General features: G+C 41.9%; 1 protein-coding gene across 1 annotated transcript in view; it reads right to left on the reverse strand.

The window, feature by feature from the left end:
- The window catches only part of norpA (no receptor potential A), a 506,175-nt gene that overhangs the window by 52,864 nt on the left and 430,477 nt on the right, over positions 1 to 22,834 (reverse strand). Inside the window, exons 17-20 of the mRNA XM_080274227.1 lie at positions 12,701 to 12,905; positions 8,314 to 8,550; positions 3,443 to 3,614; positions 2,763 to 2,960 (exon numbers count right to left, since the gene is read on the reverse strand). Of these exons, the coding sequence (XP_080130353.1) occupies positions 2,763 to 2,960; positions 3,443 to 3,614; positions 8,314 to 8,550; positions 12,701 to 12,905 (812 nt within the window). The remainder of the gene's footprint in view (positions 1 to 2,762; positions 2,961 to 3,442; positions 3,615 to 8,313; positions 8,551 to 12,700; positions 12,906 to 22,834) is intronic.

The following is a 22,834-nucleotide window of genomic DNA, read 5'->3' on the forward strand; positions in this document are numbered from 1 at the left end:
CCCTCCTTATTCTTGTATAATCATTTCTTGCCTGTTTGTAATTATTATATGCCCTTTCAATATTGTGTCTTCTGTATCTATTCCACAACAAATCTCTTTTTTCTTTTGATTTTTTACATTCTGTACGTTCTCATTTCTTTATTTTCGTTTCTGCTTCTTTGTGTTTTGGGATGTACTTCTGGACTCCTATTTCATAAAGTTCACAGAATTTTTTATATATAACATTTAAATCTTGTCCTCTAAATTCCTTTCCCCAATCAATTTCTAAGAAGTATTTCTTTAGGTCATGATAGTTTCCCTTTTTATAGTTTAGGCTCTTTTTGTAACTTTCATTGCTGTTAACTATGTCATATGCAATCCTGAAGTTGCATTTTAGTACTGCATGGTCACTTTTGCTGAATGGAGCGTGGTATATTAAATTGTCAATAGCGTTTTCTTGACTAGTAAATATGAGATCTAGCATTGAGGGTACATCGAGTCCTCTTTTTCTGGTGCTTTCCCTTACATGCTGCGTTAGGAAAAACTCTTGCACGAGATCCAGGAGATTTTGGTCCCAACAGTTTTCTTGGCTTATTATATCTAGAGTATTCCAATTTATATTTGTATTAAAATCTCCAGTTAGTATAATTCTTTCTGATTTCTCTTCCATTTTATGTAGTAATGATCTTAAACTCTGAACTGTATTCTCTGCCAGGTCCTCATACTCGTCTCTTTCCCATGTGTTTGACTTGGGTGGCATGTACAAATTGGCTACAATTACTTTCCCTTCAGATGTATTGATCTCTACTGCAATCAGTTCTACTTGTAAGGGTATATCTAGTTCTATTTCTTTGACTTTTAGATTTTTCTTAGTTAATAGTATAATTCCTCTTCCTTTTTTTAAGTTCCTATCTCTTCTCCATATATTATATTCCTCTAAGTTTAGGATGTCATTTGATATCCTTGGTGTTAATTTTGTTTCAGTTAGGCATATTATATGAGGTTCATTTTCTCTGACATAATCATTCATCTCTAATAATTTAGATACCATTCCATCCACATTTGAGTACATCAACTTAATCATCTTGTTTATATACTTGTCATGACTTGGTTCTACTACCTTCCTCCTTTTTATTCCCTCCTGTTTATGTACCACTTTCGTACCTGCAACCCTATTACTTTGTAAAAAAATGTATTCTTCTCCTCCTCTGATCTTCCCTCATTTATTGTTTTTGCTTCCTCCCTCTTCTCTTTCAGTAATTCCAGTTCCTCTTGTGTTAGGCATCTTTTTATCCATACATTTTTGAACTCCTCTTTTTCCATAAGATTCTTTGCATTTTTTAGTATCTCCTCCACAGTGTTTACACTCTGGAAGGTTACCTTTAGCGGTCTTGACTTGCTTCTCTCGATTTCCCTAAACTTTTGTGTTCCTCTATGTCTTTACTATAGATTTCCTCTGATACTTCTTTCAATATGCTCATTACATTTGCCATCTCCTTTTTGTCTCTTGAGATCTTGTTTTTTACTTCTCCCTCTTCCATACCAGTGATTACTATAGATTTGTTGATATCTACTGAATCTCTGACTAACTTAGGATTGTTTTGGATTATTCTTTTCACTTCCTTTTTAATGCTTTTTTCTTCCACCCTTGTTTCTAAGTCTTTCTTTACTTTCAGCACAAGTGGTTTCCACATCATTTTTGTAGCTCTGCACAGCTTCATTCACCTGTGTTATCTTCTCCTCAATATCACTGCTCTGGTCTATCAGACTGCTTACTTGCCTAATTGTCTCTGTATCATTTTAGAACTCTTTCATAATACTCTCGTGGTTGACTACTGTACTTGCCATTTCACTAATTTTCCTCCTAAGTGAACCCAATTCTACTGTCAATTCATCTATGGTTGTGTCTTTCTTGTTGACTTCCTTTCCTAATCTTTCTATATCTTCCTTTTGCATGTGCATCTGTTTCTTAATTTCATCAATCTCATTTTGAAAAGCCATCTCTAGCCTGCGTACTCGTTCCACTAGTTTATTGTGAGTCTCCATTTCAACCAGTTCTTGGTAGAAATCATCGTCCTGCTTTCTACCTTTATCCCTTTTCTTTTCCAAATTTGCTTTACTAAAGTATGTGGTCATGTTGCAGTACTAAAAGCACATATGGTACTTACATTCCCTGGGGCAGTTGTAGACAAAACAAACGATCAGCTGATTGTGCACATTCTTACTCTAATTTGTTTTCTTTTCTGTTTGAACAAATCTTGCTTAAAACTTTTTTTTTTTCTTATATTAGAACACCATTTAGTCTAACCTGGTACAGAGCTTGACTCATATAAAGATACTAATTTAGGTAATGCCACTGGCCAAGTTGGCCGTGTATGGAGCGGTGGCGGGCTTGCATCTGGTCTCCTCGTGTGTGTGTGTGTGTGTGTGTGTGTGTGTGTGTGTGTGTGTGTGTGTGTGTGTGTGTGTGTGTGTGTGTGTGTGTGTGTGTGTGTGTGTGTGTGTACTTTCATTTTCATTGTCTGGAATAAGTAGCCATCCCCAGCTCCCTATGCTTCCGATGGGGCACTACTGGACTGGAAAATGGATGGATGAATAGTGTAATTTTCACAACGTGGATGGCTTCCATATGATTTTTAGTAAACTGCAGGTTTCAATATTCAGAAGCTAAAAGGTAAACTTAATCCCAGAAAACTTTTTGAGCACTGATTATAATGACAAAAATGATGCTGATGACAATAACAACAACCACGACCACACTTACTAAATCAATATTTTCTTACTGTTCATGTTTTGCCTCCAATTTCTTGACTTGAGCTGCCTGCTCCTCCTCCATCAATTTCTTTAGTATATCCTCCTGACTCTTCAAATGCTCCTTCAGCATCTCCCACTCTTCCTTTCGGTGTTTCTCCATCATCTCTGACCACTGTTTCATTTGATCAGTGACCAGTGATTTGATCTTGGGGTCATCCATTACCTCCCTGTAAAAGGGGAAAAAATCAATTCATCATAATCATCACCATCAAATGGCAGAACTAAAAGGGTTAAGCTCTTACTCCTATAATATATACACAAAATCCTCAGTTCTTCTTTAATAAACACAGTGATCCCTTAATTCTTACCATTCACTGAGCAAAATCATCTAGAAGTACCAAGAATTTGATAAAAATTACTGCTCATATCTTCAACACACAAAACACTGTTCCTCCTATAACACATACAAGTTGTTAACATGCGTTCACCTACATCATCATCATGATCTTTTTTTCCCACCTGAGGATGGGATGAGGTAGCATCCACATAACAAGGAAGGAGAACACATGAAAGAGGAAAATCTAACAAAAGCATGTCCAGCAAAACAGACCAGGAAATCGTTCAAACATCATTCAAGTCCCCAAGAGTCCTGACTCTACCTCACTGACAAAAATCTCATTTCATCATGAAACACATACAACTTCCTTACTTCTTGCCCTTTGCCACCTTCTCAATGGCACTGCACTGCCCCTTCTGTATAGTCAGTCGCTCCTTCATGTGTCGTTTCCTCATTGTGTCCAACTCCTTCTGCTGCTTCTTGGTTGCCTTCAGGAAGTTCTTCTGAGATCGTAATGTCTCCAAGTTGATGGGGTCAAACTCAACTGCAGAAATATGTGATGTTAAATGAGGTAAAGGGGTGTTAACTCTGTCATGTTATTCTCCATACATACATAATCCAACCATTTCTATCCTGTCAATTCATTTTTATTTCACGAACTACCATTGTGGGAAATATTCTCCCCCAGAGAAGTATTCCTAGGTAATTCAAGGGTAATTAACCCCTTAACCGCGGGGCATCACTTTCATGACGCTTGGGAGCAAGGGATCATACCGCGGGGCATCACTTTTGTGATTCTGTGTTATTTTGAATTCACCCGGGCTTTCAAGTGGTGGCTTGTATCATCTATCAGTACTGCCAATGTCCAACACTAGTCAGCACTCCTAATCTCATCTGTACTCCCATCCATTGTTGACAATTTAGCCGTTTCTCCCCGTTCTTGACTCCCCTCCCTACCCCCCCTCCATTACCCTATCCTCTCGCCTGCCCGGCCGTGCTACGCTAAGTAAATCTTCCCTGGAATTTTTCACTGATTTCATCCATTGAAATAAGCCTATGCCCTATTCTTATACCAAATAATATATACAAGAAAGAAATAAGGTAAGTGAGAGTGCCATACACCTAGAATTGGCTAATTATCACCTGACAACACCTAACATGCACTCGTTCGCTAATTTTCGCTGTTTATTTCCCCTTGAAATATGCTGTATCATCTATTTTCATAATAAAAATATATATAAGAAAGGAAGGGAGAAGCCTAAGTGATATTTACATTCACCTGGAACTACCTAATTATTCCAGGCCACCACACTGTATTCTACGCTAAGTAAATCTTCCCTGGAATTTTCCACTGATTTCATCCATTGAAATAAGCCCTATGCCCAATTCTTATACCAAATAATATATACAAAAAAGAAATAAGGTAAGTGATAGTGCCATACACCTGGAATTGGCTAATTATCACCTGACAACACCTCACGTGCACTCGTTCACTAATTTTCGCTGTTTATTTCCCCTTGAAATATGCCGTATAATCTATTTTCGTAATAAATATACATATAAGGAGGGAAGGGAGAAGCATAAGTGATATTTACATTCACCTGGAACTACCTAATTTATAATGTATTGTCTAGATTTCTTGCCAATCATTTCACTGCTATATATTAGCTGCTGTCAAGAGGCTTACATTGGCAGTCATGCATTTCCCTAGGTAGGCCACCACCCCGGCCCACCCTTATCAGTTCACTCTCATCTTCCAATGTGAAGGTACGTCTGTTTGCTCCTGCTAACTTCAGCCACTTTTCACCCCCATGCAAAGGGCCCTGTGACCTTTACCCCCTACTAAACCTCATGTGGAAAGAGGTAAGTTTTACGGATGACAATTGATAAAAGAGTGACTACGATCTTTCTATTGAGTAAAACAGTGCAAGTGGAATTGTAAATAATGTGTAAATAATGTGTAAACAGCAAGTGAAAGTAATGAATGTAAATATACGTGAACGGTGGAAAATAGTTTTATAAGTTACTTTAAGTGACAGTGCATAACACAGTGTAAATAAAATAGAAATGTAAATAACGTAAATAAAACAGAGAACGTAAATAGAAATGTAAATGAGTAGTATTATAAGAATACGAGTATATACCCTAGGAATAATGAAAGTGAAAGTTTCACTCTAGCATGTATGAATACTATGAGTTATGAGAGTGAAGGTGAAAGTGACATTCACTCTCAATGCTAGTATACAGGACGAGAAAGTGAATGCTACGTATTTTACTGAAAGAAATTGAATCCCTACAGTGACAATAAACTAATACTACTGAAGGAAACTTATGGATAAAGACTGTAGATATATATAAGTGTTATATAGTAATAGAAATATAAAGTGTGAGGGGTTTTATGAATAATAAATGACAGAATACCAACAGCGAACTAGCGCAAGTGGGAAGGTCATACGCGCTCGTAATTTTCATTGCTTTCACAGTGGGTTTTTTTTGGAGTATGGATCCCAAACTACTTGATAATCATAGAGTAGTATTTACAGTGTTAATATCTGGCTGTGGTAATCATATTACAGGTTGTCGGGAAGTGTAAAGTGGAGACTTCGTTACCCAACCTCAGAGGTCTCCACAAGTCCTATGGTAATCGACGAAGGCTCAACAAACATCCCAGGAGAAAACTCAAGGTATGTGCCATAAGCATATGTAATTTTAATATTCTAGGACTGATAACTGATTTTTGGCAAATATTTTTTGAGAGTCATGGTACTTGCAGCTATTTCACATGACTTTAGAAACGGACTCCCGTGGGAGTTGTTGTATGCTGATGATTTGGTGTTGATTGCAGAGAATGAAAGGGAGGCGGAGGAAAGGTTTAGGAAGTGGAGAGATGGTATGGGGCAAAAGGGTTTAAGGGTAAATGCAGATAAAACAAAAGTGATGATATCTAGGGTTGGTGGCAGTACTGTCAAAGACGAGGGAGAGTGGCCATGTGCAGTTTGCCACAAGGGTGTGGGAAGTAATTCCATCTTGTGCGGTGTGTGTGATAAATGGGTGCATAGGAGATGTAGTGGTATCAGAGGTAGACTGCGAGATAATGCTGATTTTATGTGTATGGCGTACCGGGGTGAGCAGGTGGAGATTGTCAGACGTGAAAGGATTGAACTTGCTGGTGAATCTCTTGAGTGTGTGGAAGAGTTTTGTTATTTGGGAGACATGTTGTGTGCTGGAGGTGGGGCTGGAGCTAGCTCTGTGGTTAGGGTGAGAAGTGGTTGGAAGAAGTTCAGGGAGCTCTTGCCTCTCCTGACATTGAGAGGGCTCTCCCTACGTGCTAAGGGGTCTTTGTATGCAGCATGTGTTAGGAGTGTGATGTTGTATGGCAGTGAGACCTGGGCAGTGAAGGAAGAAGATATTCGCTGGCTCAGACGTACAGAAATGACAATGATTAGGTGGATGTGCAGTGTGTCCCTGCGTCCAAGGCCTGGAGGGGCTGGGTTTACAATGGAAGAGTTGAGAGGTAGGATGGGACTGGAGTGTATTGATGTTGTGATGAGGAGAGGTAGATTGACGTGGTTTGGACATGTGCAGAGGATGGGGGATGATAATTGGGTGAAGAAGGTAAGAAGTGTTAATATTGGGGGTGGGGTTATGAGGGGCAGACCGAGAAAGACATGGGACGAGGTCATTAAGTGTGACCTTAGGGTTAAGGGACTGAACAGGGAGGCTGCAATGGATCATGCAGCATGGAGAGCCGCCATTAGGTGACCAAGGCTGACACATGCATGCATGTTGGAGCCTTTAAAAACGAAAAAGAAAACGAGTCTGTCGGAGCCCGAATAACCCCGCGGGACATGCAAAACATTGGGAAACATGCCCGCGGTGTAAGGGTTAAGGTGCTCCAATCGGACTGAGCCTGGACAAGTTCATATCCAAGGGGTGGTTGGGGTTTGTTGCTCACGTAATGCCACTTCTGGGATGAGTAAGGCTGGTCACTCTCATCTTAACCCATGGATTGCACAATTACCCCCTTTTTTCCCCCCATCCTGTGGTGCACAAAAAAATCAAGAAAAATTATTATTTTTTTTATAAACTTGAAGATAAACATCCAGGGCATCATCTGGTGATAAGAAACAATCTTCCTCGCTCTCTCCATCTCTGTGTAGGGCTATGCGAATGTTTATGTAGGGAAGTAATTTTTTTTTTTTTTAATCATAATCATTCTTTCCTTGTCCTTCTGCCTATGGGTGACTTTACACTCTCTCTTCTGTCTTTCTTTCCTTCATTCTTTCCACTTCCTTCAGCCTGTGGGTGACTCTACACTGAGTGACAAGCCAAATGGTTTCCTGTGCACCAGGAAACCATTTACTATGCTGGGTGGTAACCATATCACCAAATTTTGGCGCCTGGTGGTTTAGTGAGTAATTATTACGCTCCAATCGGATTGAGCCAGTGAAGGTTTATATCCAAGGGGTGGTTGGGGTTGACTGCTCATGTAATGCCACTCAGGGATGAGTGAGGCTGGTCATTCTCATCTTAAATGTCGGGACCAACTGCCTAGCCCTGGGCTCCTACGCTCCTCATGGGGCAATGTAGGATTGGATGATGGATGGATGGACAAACTTCAAGGTAAACATCCAGGGCATCATCTGGTGACAAGAAAACAATCTCTCTCTCTCCGTCTTTGCGAAGCGCCATGCGTAACTTTGGGTAGGGGTGAAGTAGTTAGCGGTGATGCATGATCAGCACAGCCTGAGCTGTGGCTCGCAACATGACGCTACCCAGCCGAGTTGTGGCCCGCAATCCACAGGTTAAATGTCAAGATTAACTTACCTAGCCCCTGGCTCCTACGCTCCTCATGTAGCAACACAGGATAAGGTGATGGACGGATGGATGGATTATATATTATATCGACAGCATCTGCCTAGCCCTTTTCTACACTTCTGTCTCAACTTTACTGTTTCTACAGTTCTGTCTTGACTTGTGTAACAAATGTTTATTAGAGATTTAAGCTTGATGTTGTGGCCCCAAACTTATCAAGAACCCAGTGGACCGCAAGAAACTAGGCACTTCAGCTAAGCACTCCTAGAGAAAGCTTTATGTTGGGAAAGTGAAGTGAATGACATGAGTCATTGTGTGTGTGGTGTGAGGGGCTTTATTACAGTGAGAGCACAGTCAACTATTTATGAACTGTACAAAACATGTAAAGACGAGGCGTGTGTTTCTGTGACATCACAAACACCACTCACTTGGCTTATCCTCCTCCTTCTTGGCTCCTGCTGCCCCAGCCCCAGATTTTGCACCTGGTGCTCCAGGTTTGGCTCCTGGCCCTGCCCCTGGTTTAGCCCCACCTGCTCCACCCTTGCCTCCCTTCAGAGCCTTTGTGTCAATATCAGATGCCTCAATACCCATGGCCTTCATCTGCTGTTCTCGTTTCTCCTGGGCACTTAAGAATGCTCGTGGGTCAGATAAGGCATCCATCAGATCTGTGAGTGAGTAAAAGTTTGGGTTACTTAACAAACATATAAAGTGGCAATATCCTGTCTTATATTACTCCTTATGAGGTGCACGGTTCTCAATTTTGGCTACTACAGTCCAGAAGATTTGGAGGGCTGATGACTGGTCTATACTCCAAATGGTATTACAGACAGGAAAATCTCCTGAGTCTCAGGGATTTATAGTGGTGTGCTCACAGCACAAAACCTTCACCTAAACTGGTTCTTTAGATAACTAGACTACTAAGCACTATTTTGACACTACAACCTTAATATGGTAATGATATATAAAGAGTCCTGTAACAGGGCATATGCAGCCACATGACATATGCTCACTCTTCTTATTCAGGCATGTCAAAAGACCAAGAAATAATATGAAAGAATGCATTGCTATACAGTACAGGTATACAGAGAAGAAAATACAGTACAGATATACAGAGAAGAAAACTGTATTCCTTGTTTTATTTCATGAACTTCACTGTAGAAAATAGCATGACATGTATTCAACAGTTTTAAACTGAATCTGTCTAGCCATACCAAACAGAATTTTTCCTCTCCAAACTGAAGTGTTATGTGACATCATAAACTTTCAGAAGGGTTATGGATGCCTTCATGTACAGTATGCTGCATGAGCTCCCATATGGAATCATTTCAGTAGTGCCATACCACCATACACAACAAAGCTTGTGTATGGAAAAAAGCACATACACACACATTCTAGAAGGGGGGGAGTAAGCATAATTAAATACAGCACACACTATGAATCGCACTGTGCAAAACAGAGATCCCCTGATTATAGTCCACTTGGTTACCGTATAAAGGTTACTGTTATCAGTGCAAGATGAAAATCTGAACTCCTGCCGTATCACACATTTTTTGCCTAAAAAACATCATTACTGCACACCTGAGGTGGTTTCTCCTAAAAATAATGGTGCAAAATCTATGGTTTCTGATGACTCTGAGGGATTCAAAGATGAGGCTCATCTCGAGGAGTTAATCCCCATGTGGTGGAGACCACTCTCCACCCCTAACCTCAGAACCTCTTACCTCTCGCCCACCTCAGGTCTCTCTATGACACATATTCCTTCTTTTCAGAGGCCTTTTCATCACTTTCTATTAACCTAATCATCCTTATGTGTGTTTCTGATACTCATCTCGAGGAGTTAATCCCCATGTGGTGGAGACCACTCTCCACCCCTAACCTCAGAACCTCTTACCTCTCGCCCACCTCAGGTCTCTCTATGACACATATTCCTTCCTTTCAGAGGCCTTTTCATCACTTTCTATTAACCTAATCATCCTTATGTGTGTTTCTGATACTTACCATACCAGTATGTATGTAATCTGTGGGTGTAAATTGTTGTAAATGGGAAAATTAGAGCTTGCACTTGGGAAGTCTTATACCAATTACGATAAATCCCATAGGTTCTGTGCTTTCGTTACTGCACAGTTCCATTAAACTCTCAATCATCCAGCATAATTCAGCCAAGCCCTACACTGAATAACATGAAACACCGGATACTGCATAGTTCCCCTCATCCGCTCAATACAGGCAGTCCCCAACTTCCAAAAATAATTGGTTCTTAAAGGGCTTTTGTAAGTTTTTTTTTTTTTCATAAGTCCATCTCATTCTTACACTCTCTCTCTCTCTCTCCCCAAACCAACCCTAATCCCATAATTACTAAGGACACAAAGTTCTTCCCCTCTACCCCATCTCCTATATACTCCATACCTACTTCTGTGCTATCCTCTCTCTCTCTCTCTCTCTCCAACCCAAACCTAATCCCATAATTACTGAGGTCACAAAGTCCTTTCCCTCTACCCCATCACATTTCTACATCATACCTACTTCTGTGCTATCCTCTCTCTCCAACCCAACCCTAATCCCATAATAACTGAGGTCACAAAGTTCTTTCCCTCTACCCCACTGTCTTTCAACACTCCATACCTACTTCCATGCTATCCTCTCTCTTCCCCTCCCCCCCCCCTCCCAGATTAAAGCCCATTATTGTCTCACTCCTCCACTTATCCCCTACCCTTCCTTGAACTGCGGAGGAAAGGTTTAGGAAGTGGAGAGATGGTATGGGGCACAAGGGCTTAAGGGTAAATGCATATAAAACAAAAGTGATGATATCTAGGGTTGGTGGCAGTATTGTCAAAGACAAGGGAGAGTGACCATGTGCAGTCTGCCACAAGGGCGTGGGAAGTAATTCCATCTTGTGCGGTATTTGTGATAAATGGGTGCACAAGAGATGTAGTGGTATCAGAGGTAGACTGCGAGATAATGCTGATTTTATGTGTGCAGCATGTCAGGGATAGCAGATGGAGATTGTAGGCTTGAAAGGATTGAACTTGCTGGGGAATCTCTTGAGTGTGTGGAAGAGCTTCGTTATTTGGAAGACATGTTGTGTGCTGGAGGTGGAGCTGGAGCTAGCTCTGTGGCTAGGGTGAGAAGTGGTTGGAAGAAGTTCAGGGAACTCTTGCCTCTCCTGACATTGAGAGAACTCTCCCTACATGCTAAGGGGTCTTTGTATGCAGCATGCGTTAGGAGTGTGATGTTGTATGGTAGTGAGACCTGGGAAGTAAAGGAGGAGGATATTCGCCAGCTCAGATATACTGACATGATAATGATTAGGTGGATGTGTAGTATGTCCCTGCGTCCAAGGTCTTGGGGGGGGCTGGGTTTACGATGGAAGAGTTGAGAGGTAGGATGGGTCTGGAGTGTATTAGTGTTGTGATGAGGAGAGGTAGATTGAGATGGTTTGGGCATGTAGAGAGGATGGGGAATGATAACGGGGTGAGGAAGGTGAGAAGTGTCAATACTGAGGGTGGGGTTATGAGGGGTAGACTGAGAAAGACATCGGACAAGGTCATTAAGTGTGACCTCAGGGTTAAGGGACTGAACAGGGAGGCTGCAATAGATCATGCAGCATGGAAAGCCGCCATTAGGTGACCAAGGCCGACACATGGAAGCATGTTGGAGCCTTTAAAAATGAAACGAAACGAAACGAAATCTCCTCGTCAGTGTCTTCACCTGACCTCATCCTTCTTTGCTATGACTGAGTGTGACCTCAGGGTTAAGGGACTGAACAGGGAGGCTGCAATAGATCATGCAGCATGGAAAGCCGCCATTAGGTGACCAAGGCCGACACATGGAAGCATGTTGGAGCCTTTAAAAATGAAACGAAACGAAACGAAATCTCCTCGTCAGTGTCTTCACCTGACCTCATCCTTCTTTGCTATGACTGACTGCCACACACACACACACACACACACATTTTTTTTGTATCTGTGGATTTTTCATAAGTTGATCCTTTGTAAGTAGGGGGCTGACCGTATTCAGCGCTGATACAGATACTGCATTATTATCCATCTCGACCCTCTGTTCTAAAAACTTTCCCATGAGTAAAGGATAAAAATTAAGCATAATAAAGTAATGATACAATACAGAAATAGAGTATAGCGCCAGTTGGCTACCATATACAAGCCGGATGATACACCTCGATGCCAGATATTGCATAGAACAGCTGGTTACGTCCCATTTTGGTGCCGGATATTGCTTTAATGGAGCTGAGCCAGCAGTGCTGGATATTGTGCTGGGTCTGATATTGCAATGATGGATAACAGAGTTTGCTGTATCATACGCCATGTTCAGAACAAATTATGTGCAAAAACCATGGGATCAGTGTGGACATTGCTACTCTTGGTTAACCTCTTTCACTCTTTCATGTAGTGATTAAAAAGGTGAAGTATGTTAACATATCGCACATGGCCAAAAAATATATTACCATTACAGCACTGAGGCAGTAAGAACACAGAAAATGAATGGAGAGAAAAAGATGATACTGCTACGAAATCACAGTCAAAAACATAAACATTAAACACAGTTACAACAAGCAAAATATACAGAATTACATATTTGCAATTACTTAAGGTAGCTAATAAGACAACTTAAAATGTCTCATAAAGTTGGCCTAGAGTCAATATCAATAGAAAATTTTATCCCCAGGGCTGACACAGGAAAATGGATTGATGGACTGATAGATGGATAGATGGATGTACACAAATCGAGGACGAGAATTAAAATAGCATAACTTCATACATTACACATTACAAGATCAAGACAATTAATCAAACATACCGCCCAGGCCATCAGGGACATAAATCTTGAGTTCAATATTACAGAACAACATAGGAAGCGACATTGGGAAGTTGCCCTCAGTACGCAGGGAGATGTGCCGATACCCCGCCTGTAGACCATCCATTGGAAGGATACGCTGCCCCAACATTTTGCCGTTCTCATCAAATACACCAAAACGCAGCACAGCAAGATCAGGTAAAACAACCTGTAGGGTACAGGGGACATGGGTTTCGTCTGGCTGAATTATATGAAGAATTGGCTGAGTGAAGAAAATAAGAATGGTAATGTCAAGGAGGAAAAAAAAAATTGTTTCCTACAAGGTCTCACGTAAGGTGAATATGGGTGCCCAGCAGAAGCAAGAATAAAATGTAAAAGATAATGTATCACTGTATGATCAAGATAGGGTTTGGATTAGTGAAGTTAGGACAGGAATTAATCCCTTTACAATAAGGTATCCCAACTGTTGGACATAAGTGCTTTGTGGAAGCAAGAATAAACAAAAAAAGGATGTCACTGTACTGATGGGGTTATTGGTGGCCGTTTCTAATCCCTTCACTATTAAAGGTGACTAAGCTTAAGAAACTTACTTGGCAAAAGCAGAAATAAAATTTTATCACCATAATGTCAAGGTAAATGGAGGTGGTTTCTAATCTCTTAAATGAAATACATTTCTCATAAGCAGAAACAAATCATCGGGTAATAAGGAAAAAATTGTACTAAATGGATTATTCTGAATACTTTGACCTGAGTATCAATGGCACTATGTTAGGTGGTGGTCTGGAGAGGGAAAAATTAACCCTTTGATGACAGGTACCCACTCCTAAATTGAACAGCACTACCTCATGAGACCAAGAAGAAAATATTTAAAAATGTTCATGTCTTCATAGGTTTACACACATTTTTTTACCTTTACACCAAACTCACACCAGGCCAAAGATGCCAAAAGTAAGGGGGGGGGGGGGCATGGGAGACAGTTGCATCCCCTCTTGAATTTTTAGTGGGGCAAATGGGGCTTTTTGCTGCCCCGCATATCTCATCACAAACTAATTTAAGACAGGCTATACAGCACCAACAACAGTAAATAAATTGGAATCCATACGCTATGGTGTGGTATTCATTATAAGTGCATCTTTCCTACACTAATCAATGAAGTACATACCTGCTTCTGTATAACACTGAAATAATATACAGTAAAATCTCGATATAATGGACTTCAATAGACTGGAATTCGCTTTTATCAGAACTGAGAAGCTACCAGACTAAATTCCTATATATAGGAAAATGTCCGATAAAGCCAGAAGCAGTCCAGATTGCCTGACCACTTCAACTCTGTTCACCACAATACGGTAAATAAAAGACATGTTTATCAGTGTACAGTACAGTATTATTATATATAATACTGTACACCATTTGATTAATGTGGTGAAGGTATAACACAGTACAGTACCACAATGGTAGTGAAAACAGTTTAAAAACCATTGGTGCAATCTGGACTAATGTCTGATGTATCGGAAAAAGTCCAGATTAGCAGGGGGAAGTCCAGATGTCGCTTTTATCGGAATTTCACTTTTTTTTTTTTTTTTTTTTTTTTTAATGGCTTGGGCACCAATTATTCCATTATATTGAGGTCTTACTGTATATCATTAAGGATCTCGATATAAATAAAGTAATCCCTCATTTATCCAGACATACTAGAGCCAAAGGCATGTCCAGGTAGTGGCAACATCTGGATATTGAACAGTTCCCCAACCATACCCAGACCCTACCTATACCCAACCTCCAACCTATACCTAACCTATTTGTACTGTGTCTATGCTTAATTTGGCAGTGTTTTTGGGTAATTCAGGCATATTTAGACATCAAAACACACAAAGCAATATCCAAGTAATGCTAAACACCAAGAAAAACCATGCAGAAAATCCACTGAAAATCAAAAATCACCCTACCTAAACACTACTGTATGTGCAGTACCCCTTCTTATTTTGGCAGTGTTTTCCACTCATTCTGCCACATTCTGACATCAAAACATACATAGAATTATCCAAAACAATTTTCAACCCCCAAGAAAACCATGCAAAAAAAAACACTGAAAACCAAAAAACACCCCACCTATACACTACTGTATGTTTTTTTTTTTTTTTTTTTTTTTTATGCGAGGAAGAAGGAACCAAAGGCCATGAGCCCACAATAACAGTTCCCTCCAAGAGAAAAACAAAATACAATACAGAGCCAAATTCAAGATCCGCTCATTTTGAGATGCCTGGACACACTGCGTTTGAAAGACTGGAGATCATAGGCAGCAGGAAATACAGACAGAGGGAGACAGTTCCAGAGCTGACCTGTTGCATAAATGAAAGACTGGGAGTAACAGTTAACTCTTGCATTAGAGAGTTGGACAGAAAAGGGATGAGAGTTTGCTGCCAGACGGGTGCAACGCGCCCGTCGTAGAGGTGGAGGAATGCAAGCAGACAGTTCAGAGGAGCAGTGACCATTAAAGTAGCGATAGAAAAGAGATAAAGATGCAACAGTGCAGCGAAGAGACAGAGGTTGAAGGGAATCAGTAAGAGGAGGAGAGTTAATGAGACGAAAAACCTTTGACTCCACCCTATTGAGAAGAGCTGCATGTGGGGAGCCTCCCCACACATGAGAGTTGTACTCCACACAGGGGCGGATAAAACCCCTGTATAGAGTCAACAATTGTGCAGGGGTAAAGAAAGAGCGGAGTCGGCTTAGCACACCCAATCTCTTGGAAGCAGATTTTACAAGAGATGTAATATGATCTTTCCAAGATAAGTCCCGAGTAAATGAAACCCCAAGCATGTTCAACGATGATGCAGGATTAAGCTGAATATTATTAAACATTAGTGGGTATATCTGTGGAAGATTTTGTCGGGCTGATAGGTGTAAGAACTGAGTCTTAGATGCATTAAAAACCATATTATTTTTACCCCAGTCAGAGATACGAGCCAAGTCAGACATTAAGTGTACCATAGCCTCATCCCTTGTTTGTTGAAGTAACTGTTGAGATGGGCGTTGCGGGAACCGAATGGAAAGGTGAAGGGTGGAATCATCAGCGTATGAGTGGATAGGGTTAGATGTACAGCTTAGAAGATCATTGATGAATAAAAGGAAGAGAGTTGGTGATGGACAGAGCCCTGAGGAACACCACTGTTGATAGATCTAGAAGAAGAACGATGGCCGTCTACAACAGCGGCTATAGAACGACCAGAAAGGAAGCTAGCGATGAAGGCACAGATAGAAGGATAGAAACAGTAGGAGAGCAGTTTGGAAATTAAAGATTTATGCCAGACTCGATCGAAAGCCTTTGAGATGTCAAGTGCAATGGCAAAGCTTTCGCCAAAGTCCCGAAAGGAGGATGACCAGGAGTCTGAAATGTAGGTGAGAAGATCGCCAGTGGAGCATCCCTGACGGAACCCGTACTGACGATCGGAAAGAAGGTTGTGATAGGAAAGATGCCTTAAAATTTTTCTATTGAGAATTGACTCGAAAATTTTTGAAATACAGGACGTTAAAGCAATTGGACGATAGTTGGAGGGTTGGGAGTGGTCACCCTTCTTTGGGACTGGCTGAATGAGAGCAAACTTCCAGCAAGAAGGAAAGGTACAAGTTGACAGACAAAGGCGAAAGAGTTTGCCTAGGCAGGGTGTAAGCACAGAAGCACAGTTCTTGAGAACAACAGGAGGGACCCCATCAGGCCCATATGCCTTGTTAGTACTGAGGCCAGTGATGGCAGAAAATACATCAACTGAAGAAATTTTAATGTCAGCCATGAGGAAGTCAGAGGGGGGAAGTGATGGAGGAACAGCACCGGAATCGTCTAAGGTGGAATTGGAGGAGAAAGTCTGTGCGAAGAGATCTGCTTTATCAGTAGAAGAAATAGCTACAGAACCATCTGAGCAGAAAAGAGGAGGGAAGGATGATGAGGTAAAGTTGTTAGAAAGATTTTTGGCAAGGTGCCAGAAGGAGCGGGAAGAATTCGAGTTGGAGAGTTGAGAGCATTTACAGCACCCCTTCTGATTTTGGCACTGTTTTCAGGTCAGTCTGCCTTATTTAGACATCAAAACACAAACAGGAATATGGGAATATCCAAAGTAATGCTAAACTCCAAGAAAATCAGGAACAAAACCACCGAAAACCAAAAAACACCAGACCTATACACTACTGTGTGTCCAGTACCCCTCCTAATTTTGGCACTGTTATTTTATCAATCTGCCATATTTAGACATCAAAACACACATAGGAATATCCAAAGCAATGCTAAACACCCAGAAAAAAAAAAAAAAAAAAAAACATTTAAAACCAAAAAACACCCAAGCTATAAACTACTGTATGTACAGTACCCCTCCTAATTTTGGCAGTTTTCTCTCATTCTGCCATATTGAGACATAAAACACACATAGGATTACCCATATTAATGCTAAACATCAAGAAAACAATGCTTATCCAACCAAAATCCACAATAAACCTGAAGATGATTTGAAAATCAGTTACCTGTGACGAGTGATTGCTCCCACAGCTCAAAAAAAAAATTCCACAGCCAAACATGCCACTGGAAATTGGTTATAGTGGTCTATCTATCTATCTATCTATTGCCAGACGCCTCAGTCCCGTTTGGGGTGGCCACAAACAAATCGCCTCCAAGTCGCCCTGTCCCCCGCCATTTCACTCCCCTGCTCCCAACTCACACCCCCCTCTCTCATATACCTCTCCACCCCATCCCTCCATCTCATCCTCGGCCTCCCCCTCCCTCTTTCCCCCTCCACCTCACTCACATACACTCTCTTCGTCAGTCTTTCACCCTCCATCCTCTCCACATGGCCAAACCACCTCAGTATGTTATAGTGGTATAAATGGTTTATCATTATCTTTGCTGGTGTTTATGCCATAAGATAAACTAATAAAAACACATAAAACTGATAAGAAATGCAGTAAGAGTAAAGTGTTCAGGAGTAAAACTTACCTTCATATAACTTCCCACCATCCTAGCGCAAAATTTTGCCAGCACCTTCCATGAGTTAAGCATATGTCTAGATGCAGAATTTCATGAGCTTTCTAGTGGATTTTGCAAAATTTCAATACGACCAACATCAGTCGAATAATTCGTAAAAAAATTTGAAAGCTCACAAGTCAGTGTTATCACCACTGAGGGAGTGAGGGGAGGAGCCAGGAGGGTATGCAGGAGGGACGGGAGGGGGGTAGAAGCGAGGCTGTTGGCAGGATTCTTCCCCTTCTGTCAAAAGGCTGACAGGCACTTTTACCATACATCGTGGCTTGCGATCTGTTTGAAGCTGAGTGGCCATGCAGAAACACAACTCAAGGTGACTGGGAGACTTTCAACTTTCTGTAGAGTGGTGGACAGCCACTGTCACCAAACATGTACTCATGGCTTGTGGTCATGTGTTCAATGGTGGTGGCGGTTGGGAAAGACTTAGCCCAGTGCCTGCACAACACTGGACATTTGGTGGGGATGCGTACGGACATTTTGACACCGCTTGCCAGTTACAGTCGTATTACTCGGGTGCTGGAGGTTCGTTGGGAGTGATTGCACGATCGCGTGACTTTGACCATTCAGTACAGGGGCAGATAGACATTTTAGCACTGGTTGTGGGTTACGGACTACTTCCCGCTCACGGCTCAAGCCCAGCAGCCACAATACTGAATGTCTGAACATGTTGGCTGGCTGGACAAAGTTCTCGAGGACAAATACGTCCGGAAAATAGCAAGTAAATTCAGATATTGGTTTAACCTTTTCGATTCTTAAGGTAGCGGTGCAAAAGTCACCCGCTCGTTACTGGACGATGCAGGCTGTGTCAAACCTAATCTCACCCACTCGTTACTGGATCACGCAGGCTGCGTTAAACAAAATCGCCCCTTGATGGAAAGAAAAAAATAGTAAATTAGCGCATAATTTATATTCGCTGAACATTTTTATCAACACCATAAGCAAGTACAACTATTCAAGATTACATGAATAAAAAATCAGGCAGATAGAGGAATAAATAAAAGCAGGGGAAAAAATAATTTAGCAAAAACTTTGGCCATGCAAAACACCATTCCTGCACTGCAGTGCGATCGTAAGATAGTTTCCTTTTGCGGTATGTAAAACCGACCCAAACTGTCCTACAGTAAATGTTTATATACCAAAATGTAGCTAATGAAATTTCCTAAAACTCTCAGTAACAATTGCGATAAAACATCTGTTTCTATGAGAAAACATGAAGGAAAGAAAAACATCGTAAATTAGCACATAATTTATATTTGCCAAATATTTTTATCAACACCATAAGCAAGTACAACTATTCAAGATCATGAGGAAAAAAAATCACAGAGATAGAAGCAAAACCAAGGGTGTGAGTACTCAATGTTTAAGAAGTACCGCGAGCGTGAAAACAGGGGGGGTTCTCCCAGCACTCGGCCAAGGTTGAGCCGGTCCACATCCTGAGTACTTGCCGTGGTTGGACACAGCCTGCATCATCCAGTAACAAGAGGGTTAACAGAGCCAAGGCCCAGTGTCCGGATAATGAACACGTCCGGATACTGAGCATCCAGATACATAAGGGACTACTGCAGGAGGAATATATAGGTGTACCCTACTTTCTTACTATTTCTAGCTCTGATGCATCACTTCTTTCGAGAAATCCCTCCAAGGGGTGGCCACATGGCAAGAGGAATTACAGGTATCCATGTTTAAATATGCACTCTTACATCCTAATATCTGCATTTCCTCCCTGTTCCATTTCTCATGTATTCTTCAACTCAGCCCTCATAACATACTAATGGTATCCTATCCCTCTTATATCTGCACTTACAATTTTACTGCCATAATCTACTATGACTGCAAGTTCATTTCTATGTATCATTTTTCTTTGTTTTGTTTATAAAGGCTCCAACATGTTTGCAAGCATTAGTCTTGGTCACCTAATGGCAGCTCCCCATGCTGCTTGATTTCTGGAAGCCTCCCTACTCAGTCCTCCATCTCTGAGATCATACTCCATGACCCCATCCCAGGTCCATTTTGGTCTACCTCCCACAATCCCATCCCCAGTGTTCACACTTCTCACTCTCTGCACCCAACTATCATCACCCACCCACTCCACATGCCTAAACCAACATTCAGTCTACCTCTCCTCATCACAACACCAATACACTCTGGTCCCATCATAACTCTTCCATCATAAACCTAGTCCTCCCAGGTCGTGCATTCAAGGACACACTGCACATCCACCTAATTACTGCTATTTCTGTACGTCTGAGCCTGCAAATATCTTCTTTTAGGGCCCAGGTCTCACTACCATACAGCATAACACTCAAACACATGCCGTACACAAAGATCCCTTAGCACAGAGGGAGAGCCCTCTCAATGTCAGCAGAGGCAACAGCTCCCTGAACTTCCACCAACCACTCCTCACTCTGGTCACAGCCCCACCTCCAGCACATTACATGTCTCCCAAGTAACAAAACTCTTCCACACACTCAAGAGATTCACCAGCAAGATCAATTCTATCACACCTGACAATCTCCACGTGCTCTCCCTGACGCACCACACACATGAAATCAGCATTATCTTGCATTCAGCCTCTGATACCACTACATTTCTTAAGCACCCACTTCATACAAACACTGAACAAGATGGAATTACTTCCCATGCCCTTGCGGCAAACCACACATGGCCACTCTCCCTCTTCTTTGCTTTTCTCTGACAGTACCACCACCAACCCTTGATACCATCACCCTTGTTTTATCTGCATTTATTATCAAGCTCTTGTGCCTCATACCATCTCTCCATCTCCTAAATCCTTCCTCTGCCTCCTCCTCACTCTCTGCAATCAACACAAAAACACCGGCACATAACATCTCCCTTAGGAGTCAATCTCTGAAATCACATAAGAGGGCCTCAAGCACTACTATAAACAACAAGGAGCTCAGGACCAACCCCTGATGTATGCCAATATTCACAGAAAACTCATCACTCAAATCTCCACTCACTTTCACCTTGGTGCAAGCACCCACATACACAGCCATAACTAGTCCACCCAGCCACTCCTCGATCTCATGCTCTCCCACTGCCCACCTCACCACCTCCCGGGGACTCTGTCAAAGGCCTTCTCCAAGTCAACAGAAACAAAGTACATATCCCTTTTCTTTCTTATATATTTTTCCTGAAGCTGTCAAACAACGAATATGGCATCAGTGGTCCTCTTGTCCGGCATAAACCCAAACTGCATCTCATCAATATTCATTCCTTCTCTAATCAAACCTCCAAGAACTCTCCCCATTACCTTCATTATCTGGTCAAAAAGTTTTATACCTCTATAATTTCCTCTTTCCAGGGCATCACCCGTTCCCTTGTACACATTTATAGTCAAACGCTTCAGCCAATCATCTGGGACAACACACTCATATATAATCATATTTATCAAATCAGTAACCAGTCCCATTCCTAAATCCCCTGAGGCCCCCAGCACTTCAGCAGCCAACCCTGACACACATGCCGCCCTCTGCACCTGCATCCTGCCCACTGTCCTACTCACAGTAGCAGCATCAATCAAAGACCACAGGCCAAACAATGGATCTGGCAACTCCAAACCCTCCCTATTCCAGCCAAACTCCCCATTCAGCAACTGGCCACAATGCTCTCTCAAGGCATCTCCAATATCCTCACTGTTCACCACCCTCCATCATTCTTCACACATTGCTCATCCATGATATCCCTGTTCTCCCTCTTCATCTGACTTGCCACCTTAAATATCATATTCATCCTTTCCCCCTCTTTTAGATTATCCAGTAAAAGTCTCTGAGACTCAGATTTTGCCCTGTATACCTCTTTTTTAGCCCTATGCATGGCAACCAAACATTCCTCTTTGTTACCACCTCTTTTCCATTCCTGGAAAAACCTTCCTTTCTCCTTAACTGCAGCTCTCACATCCTCATCCCACCACCATGTTACTTTAATGTCTTGGGGGGCTCCTTGTCCATCCACACATTGAATCTGTAACTCTCCGGAGTTACATCACCAATTTTCTGGCATCAGATGGTCCGGCACCCTTTTATCCGAACAAAATTATGAAAGGGCAATTGAAATTCCCGCACCTGCCGGACTGATTTACCGAGTGGCCACAGATGATGGTGAAAGTAGCTCATGATCACTTGGACTCTGTACACTGCATGTCTTGATGGTGATCCCTGTATTTTGTCTGATTCTTATCTTATTTTATTTTATTTACATTTAACCCTAACTATGGCTTCAAAAAAAAGATCCAAGTGTCAAGCAGTCAAACCCGCTTGAGTGTGGTTAGTCGTTTGCATGTGGAAGTCACTTGCAATGAAATATATCATTATCATTGAAACTGATAGGTAGCTAACCAGTGACCTACTGCACCTGCCACTTATATTTTCACATACAGCAAATTATAATTACCTGGATGCTCTGTGTCCAGTTATGCTCTGTATCTGGATGTTATGCCTTGGCTCTATCATACCCATATCTGGATTTATTTGTCCGTATCTGGACATAAAAGCTCCGACATCAGCAGCCAGAAGACCTACAAAGTAAAAAACGTCCATTGGGTGGCTCACTGGCCTCTCTGTCCACGCATGGGTAATAGACTGTAACCCACAAGCAAACCAAACATGGCTGTCTGGCTCCCTGCTGAAAGGCTGAAATCCCCCAGCCACAGCTATCACCAGTAACATACCAGCAGAGCGCGTGGTAAACATCAAAACCCACAAGCTGAGCAAGAATGGCAGTCCAGCTCTTAACCAAATGGCCAAAATCCCCCAGACCCCCCGGCCGCCCTACAAAGTAAAAAAAAGTCCGTTGGGTGGATCACCAGCCTCTCTGTCCATGTGGGGGTAACAGACCATAACCCACATGCAGAGAAAACAGGGCTGCTCGGCTCCCTACCAAATGGTTGAAATCCCCCGACCACCCTGATTACTGGAAACATACCAGCTGCGCACGATGAAAACAGATCGTAACCCACATGCTGGCATGAATGGCTGTCTGGCTCCCTACTGAATGATCAAAATCCCCCAGCTACCCCAATCACTGGTAAAGTTCCAGCAGCGGGCGAGGAAAACGCAGCATGATCCACAAGCTGACCAAGAATGGCT

Source organism: Coenobita brevimanus, chromosome 57 (genome assembly GCF_032717465.1).
Source record: "Coenobita brevimanus isolate Jiangsu-jjx chromosome 57, ASM3271746v2, whole genome shotgun sequence".
In the NCBI taxonomy this organism is placed as follows: domain Eukaryota; kingdom Metazoa; phylum Arthropoda; class Malacostraca; order Decapoda; family Coenobitidae; genus Coenobita; species Coenobita brevimanus.